The sequence below is a fragment of the Papaver somniferum genome, chromosome 2, assembly GCF_003573695.1.
Source record: "Papaver somniferum cultivar HN1 chromosome 2, ASM357369v1, whole genome shotgun sequence".
Taxonomy (NCBI): Eukaryota; Viridiplantae; Streptophyta; class Magnoliopsida; order Ranunculales; family Papaveraceae; genus Papaver; species Papaver somniferum.
Window position 1 is genome coordinate 82,297,228 of NC_039359.1, and position 7,462 is coordinate 82,304,689.

General features: G+C 34.6%; 1 protein-coding gene across 1 annotated transcript; it reads right to left on the reverse strand.

Moving 5' to 3' along the window:
* Nucleotides 1-3,884: 3,884 nt before the first annotated feature.
* Nucleotides 3,885-7,231, reverse strand: LOC113351500. Its single transcript, XM_026595471.1, has 5 exons — nt 6,624-7,231; nt 5,828-6,537; nt 5,155-5,685; nt 4,273-4,989; nt 3,885-4,117 (listed from the first exon to the last, which is right to left on the reverse strand). Exons 1-5 carry the CDS (start codon nt 7,229-7,231, stop codon nt 3,885-3,887), a joined length of 2,799 nt encoding a protein of 932 aa, XP_026451256.1.
* Between the last annotated feature and the right edge of the window lie 231 nt (nt 7,232-7,462).

Below are 7,462 nucleotides of genomic sequence, written 5' to 3' on the forward strand. Positions count from 1 at the left end.
GCAGTTAGGTCCAAATGGATTGTGTCTATTTAAGTTAATAATCGCCTAAATTTTTATTTTGATCGTTTTCTTTCCTTTGTTTATTATGTGGTTTTTGGTGGTTTATTCAAGTTGTGGTTTCTTATGTTTTATTATTTTTTCCTGGATGCAGGTTAACTGTTAAACCATCCAATGCAAATCCGGCCATTATACAACAAGAACTTGGCGTGGTTGATATTTTTGTCTATATGTGCAGATTAGAGTAGCATTTTGGATATCATGAATGTTGAATTTTTTGTATTGTTATCCATGTGTACATAATTATACACTAGTGTGAATTAAAAAAATTAAAAAGTGAAAATTATTTAGTCATATGGGTACTCTTTTTGTAGATTTCGAAAAGAGATTTTCGAATATATAAAGTTTGTGAATTTTGGACGAGCGGTTTGAAAGATAAATTGTTTTTAATTATTTATATATTATTTAAAAATGCTAACATCATCATGAGTCATTTTGAACTAAAATGCAAATACTTGGACTAAATTGTAAATGAGGGTTATTAGTGTACTTTCCATATATTTGGACTAAGTTGTACCTAGTTGACTCGGACTGGACTAAACCATTCATTTGGACTGATTTTTGGACTAAAGCGTATTTTTCCCATATCCCTATGATATAGGGCACGAGTTCGGGCCCTCTACAATGTGGAGGAAAGATGTATTGTAGCTGTTGGCTTATTCTCATATAGGCCTATTTATGGGTTAAAAACTAATTCTGGTGAAAAGAATAAAAGGGGTGGGTTGATGATAAACAAGTCTAAACCCTAAACAAATGTACTGTATGGAAGTACTTTAGATTTGATAAATAAATCTGTATAATTCTAGACTAAACCAATAAATGGTCGTTCCAGTCTTGCTTAGGTCACAAAGGAAGGAGAAGGGTTGGTCTTAGGGAGGGAAGCAGAGAAAGTGTTGGGATCAGAGTGGTAGACTCTGTGAGATGTGATTGTTTATGCCTGTGTATCAGAAAATAAAACTGGCCCGTAAGTTGTTAGTTGTGTCTTGTGTGTTCATAATGTTCTGAATAACTTGATTTGAATAGATTGAAGAATCTATTTTATATAGTCATAATTGTACACTCTGATCTCGTAGGAAGTGGAAGTCGTGAAGTAGTGAGAAGGAGGAGATCATTTGAAAGTGAATAAAATCGTGTCGCTATTGTTTAGGAAATATTGACGGTTGCACATCCACTACTCCTCCACTCTTGTTAACTGCACGCTCTTCCTGACACTTCCACGTAATGGTTGTATTGGTACACCGCATTTTCGTAAACATCCAAACCAATACGCTAATGAACATACACTCATTTGTGACATTATTGATGTCTCATGTAATTTTAGTAGAGAATACTAATTTAATGTGAAGTCAAAGATGACTTGCATAGTCAGGCTGATTGGTGACCATGTCTGCTAGACGAAATTGATGAGTCTGAAAAGCTGTGCGAGTCCATCCATGTCAATCGGTGTTGACATGCCTGAATAATAACTGAAGACGAACGTGGTTGTTGAGTGAGTCAAACACTTCTTGTTCATAATGTCAGTGAGAGATGGCGAGTGATTATGAAAGAGTGAAGAAGAAGATATATTAATATTGAAGTAGTCAAGTTTGTAGCAGGACATGTGTGTGAAGTCACATGAAAATAAATATTCTTAACTAATCACGTGTGAGATGCACCCTAGGTGAATCACGGATGGTAAGTCAAGTTTCATAGAAATATGGCTTACCACGCGAATCTCACGTGAAAGTCGACTATAATCAGTGTGTGGCTCTCTTCGTAAGTCGAATTTGACAAGACATGTGAAATAAAATCGTTAAAGTTAGTCACATGCAACAGTAGAATGAATTCGATACTTAAGGAAGGTTACAGATGCCTTCTATGATGATCACGACGCATGAAAAGCGTTGTCTGCTTTAAATTTAAACTTTGCAACGGTTTTTTCAACATTTATTATGTGTTACAGTCATTACAAGAAATCTTCAACACGTAAGTGTTGTCTGCTTCAAATTCGAGCACTGCAATGGCTTTACAACACTTAATAGGCGTTGCAAAGTGCTGGAAGTGTGAACATGCATTTCTCGTATGCGGCTTCCTTGGTCTGTCGTATTTGTTATTCATGCGCTTGGTTAGACTTATCAGTACAACTTTGGACGAGAATCATAAGATCGTCTAACCATGTTTGAGGGTCGTGATTGGTCCAGAGTACGAGAAGTATGGACGACCAAGTTGGGTGGCCAAGTTGGATAGCGGAGATCCATTTTAGACCGTCTAAATCAGTCTTTTTTTCTTTCTAAATCATGTAATTTTATTACCAAAATAAACAAAAATACAACTTATAATGAGGTCAAGACCTTTTTATTCTAATACCCAGTTTGTATCAAAAGCCTAGCAAACTAAGCCCATTAATTGAGCTATTATGAGAACCAAAGCATAAAACAGAGTTACACAGAACTCAACAGAGAAAAATAAACATCAACCAATGTATCTCTTTTTTCAGGAGCTAAACCTAAAGTAGATACTATCTTCACATTCCAGCTGATTCAGAAATTCTGGCTTGTTCTCACAATACAGTACAGTTCCTCTTGTAAGAAGCACACCCTGTTTTTCCATCTTATCAGCAGAGAAGTTGATTTCCCTATATGAATTGTGAAAGTAATTCTTGGTATGAATTTTCTAATATTGTTCCATCTATTCAGAACAATCCAAGGTATTCTATCATTACTGAAAGCTAGCAAAACTGCTTTGGAATCAAGACTGAAACAAACATTCTCATACCTTTTCTTCACTACACATTCACCAGCAACCACCAAAGCCATTACTTCTGCCAGATAGTTAGTTGCAATCCCCAAACCACCAGAAGCAGCACCTAAGCATCCACCACTTTTATTCCTTGCCACAAAACCAAGCCTTGCATTCCCAAGGTTACCTTTTGATGCACCATCACAGCATATGAGAACTTGTCCTCTTCCAGGAACTTTGAAGAAGCATTGTTTTACATCTATCATGATTGTTTTAATCCATGTGATTCCTAAGTGATGTAATATTTGTAAATCATACGTATTCCCCCATCTGGATCCTTTCATTCTTATACTACATTCCTTTATATAAGATAATACTCTCTGTTTAAACTTTTCAAGGTTAGGTTCTTCATTCTCATAAATCTTCTTATTTCTTGTATGCCAGAGCTCAACCATAATCTTAAATGCAGAGTTATACCATACTTCTTGAATTGCACCACTTTTTCCTTTGACAAATTTCAGAACGTCTTCAAAATTTGAAGGACTTAAGGAGAAAAAAATCCCTCCCAGCCAATGCCAAAGTTTGGTGTTAAATGTACACTCCCATAAAATGTGATCAGTTGTATCTTGTGCATTACCACATAAATAACACTTTAACACTGTCAAGAAACCTTTTTTTCTTACAGTTTCCTCAGTAGCACAAGCTATTCTCAAAAATTTTCATAGATTTGTAGAAGTATAAGGGTGTATACATGACTTTTAGATGTATTTTGTCCAAGGAATCACATGATACTTTTTTCTTATCTGTTGAGATGCATTGGCAACAGAGAACTTTCCATTTAAATCCTTCTCCCATATTAGCTTGTCAGTGCCACCACCAATTGCTGGAACTTCATTCTTCTCAAAAAACTTAAACATTTGCTCAGGGATTTGCCACACACCATCCACAATTAGATTAGATACTTTCAAGTCCTTATTCATTTGTACATAATCATCTTCAACGTGCCTCTCAATTAAGGAATATTCCTTGACCCATGTATCATGCCACACAGATATTGATTTACCATCTCCAACTATCCATCTTTTACCTTCATTCACCTCTGAAATGACTCATTTAATTCCTTGCCAAATTGATGATTGTCTGTAAGATGATATCCATTCATTATTTTTAATCTTGTATTTATTTCTCATGAACTGAGTCCACTCCACCTCCTTTGTTTCAATTTTACACAAAAGTTTCATTAACAAAGCTTTATTCATCACCTCCAATCTCCTTAAACCCAAACCACCTTCCATTATTGGAGCATTAACTTGATCCCATTTCATAGTAACTAGCTTTTTGACTGCATGATCTCCAGAACAGAGGAAATTTATGATAATTTTCTCACATTCCTTGATAACATTTTTAGGCCATTTGTAAATAGCCATATTATATATGGGAATGTACATAATACATTCTTAACTAAAGTTAGTCTTGCAGAGAAGGCTAATAGCTTACCCATCCAACCAGCTAACATCTTCTCCATTAATTCTACCATCTCCCAAACTTGATATGATTTTACTCTGCCAGGATTTAAAATGACCCCCAAGTAATTATCAGGCAGCTCAGATAATCCCATTTGCAGGTATTCAGCTATTTCAATTCTTATTGCATGTGAAACTCCACCAACAAAACATTTACTTTTGTTTCTATTCACCACTTTCCCAGATGAATTTTGATATTTACTCAATAAATTCATTAAGTTATCCAATGATTTTTTGTGGCCATTGCAGAAAATGAAAATATCATCAGCAAACATTAAGTGTGAAGGTTGAAAATTACCTCTAGTCACCATTGCTTGTATCTTACCCTCCTGCACCATTTTTGATATATTTCTGCGAAGCACTTCCTCTGCAAGAATGAATAAAATGGGTGACAATGGATCACCTTGTCTAAAACCCCTTCCAACACCAAAAAAACCAAATGGACCACCATTGACAAGTACAGAGATCTTTGCAGATTCAAATATTTTCCTGAGCCAACTAATACCAATTTCAGAAAATCCAAATCTTCTAAGTACTTCAAACAAAAATTCCCAACTCAATGAATCATATGCTTGAGTTATATCCAGTTTAAGCCCAACATTTCCACCTCTCCTCTTAATATTGAGTTCATTAATCATTTCAGAAGCTAACACAATTTTATCATGAATATTCCTCCCTTTAATAAATGCACCTTATTGAATAGAAATGAGTCTTTCAATCATAGTACTTACTCTTGTAGTAATGATTCTGGTAAATATTTTGAAGATGAAATTAGCTAAACCAATAGGCCTAAATTGCTCTTCTCTTCTTGCACCTAGAATTTTAGGAAGTAAAAATAGGAAGTTAGAGTTTAAACCTTTAGGTATAAATATGTGAGTCCAACAGAATCGTAATGCTTCAATTAACTCTGCACCAATAATGTCCCATGCAAACTTGTAGAAACAGCCAGGAAATCCATCTGGCCCTGGAGCAATATTTGCATTCATGTTAAAAACTGCTTCTTTTATTTCCATTGCAGTGGGAACAGTATCAAGGAAGTTGTTATCTTCATCATTTAGAACTTTAGGAACTACATCCAAAATCTCTTCTTGAATTGTAATATTCTGATATTCAAATTTCTTTGTATAATTATCAACCAAAATATCTACAATTTGAGATTGTTCACATACCACATTGCCTTCAGTGCTTTCCAGTTCAGTAATATTGTTTTGAGATTGCCTTAATTTAATAGTTGCATGAAAAAAAGTTGTATTTGCACCACCCTCCTTTATCCATTTCACTCTTGACTTGGCCCTCATTAATTCATTATATTGTTGAGAAGCAATTTCATGTCTCCCCCTTGCTGTTACCAGTTTGTTTAATAGCTCAACATTTTCAGGATCTGCATCTGATAACAGAGAAGCTTCAAGTACCTCAATCTTATGTATTCTTTATTTTGACTCTGAGATCTCCAAAAACCTCCCAATTCTACTTTTTCAATATTTGTTTCAATCTCTTTAATTCATTCATAAAACAAAAAGCGGGATTACCTGAACTTGCTTCATTCCATGCATTTTTTATCACTTCAATAAAACCAAGATGAGAAGTCCAAATATGTTGATACCTAAAAGGGGCATTCACAGGCCTACAAGTATTCACAATAGAACCAAATAGGGGACCATGATCTGATGTTCCTTTTACACATACTTTGTATGACCAACCATCATATTTTTCCAACCATTTAAGGTTATAGAATGCTTTATAAAGATCACACAAAATTCTCTTTTTACCAACTCTATTATTGCACCAAGAATATTTGATTCCAGTTCTTGTGGATTGAATTAAATTGCAAGACTCTAGACAGTCTCTAAAATCCTGCATTGATACTCTGAGTGGTCTTCTTCCTTCAACTTTTTCATCATAACTCAGCACAACATTAAAATCCCTAATTATCATCCATGGATAGTTCATTTGACTAATTTCTATCATCTCTTCCCATAAAACTATTTTGTCTGCAGTAATGCTTGCTGCATGAATCACAGTAACCATAACATCACCCACTTTAACAGTAATAGCTTGACTTGAAGATGAAATCACTACTGGTTTAGATAAAGAAGAATTCCAAAAAAGCCATATATTACCCTTTGCAGTATCACTAGAATTGTGTATGATCATTTTACTCATCCCAACTAAATTCAAACTCTTAATTCCACCACCAGATACTTTTATTTTAGGTTCAGCTACCCACAATAAAGAAGGACTAAAATTTTTTACTAAATTTCTCAGTTTATCTTTGGCTTGAATTCTTTTCAAGCCTCTGATATTCCAGTAATGGGATTGAGTTACTTGAGAAGTACTTGTACCTCCATATTAACATTTGATTTGACTGAAGTACTAGCTTGTTTTCTAGTTATAACATTAGGAACACCTTTAACATTCTTACCTTTAACAGGTTTGCTGATCACTTTAGAAAAAATATGATCCTGTTTTTCAGCTACCTCAATAAGTGCTTGAAATTTACTTGGAGAGACAAAACCTTTACCTGAATTTGAAGTATCCACTTTTCTGAAATTTGTATTTGTACCAGTTACTTCCTTCCAGCCATCTGTATTTGTTACTTCAGTGTTTATTGTTGATAAGACTTGAGCAGTTAGTATCTCAGTTGATACAACTGGTTCTGTTATTTGCTCTACAGCTGTTACACTAGAAGGAATTTCCACAACTGAATGTAAAGCATGCACACTTGCACCCACATCAATAATTTTATCCACAGATAAAGAAGGAAACTCCTTAGGTGATTCCAGAAGACCAGTAAATCCTTTCTCCTTATCAATTGTTGGAGTAACATTCATAATAGGTGGAACTATAGCATCCACTTCTTCTATACTACAGTTTGACTCCAAATTTTTATCACCAGAAGGAAAACATATATCAAAGCCACCTGAGTTTTGCATTGTAACTTTTTTGGGAGTGTCCTTATTTGATGTGTATTCAGTTTAGCACCTTGATTTTTTTATTTTCTTGCTACTCTGCATTCAGTTACCAAATGACCCACAATCTCGCATTTACTACAAAATTTGGGCAGATTAGATACTCTAATTTCTTGCTCAAATTTACAATACTTTGATTCTGCCACAACTTTGTTTGGATTTTCATTTGAGAGATCAACTTCCACCAAGATACTA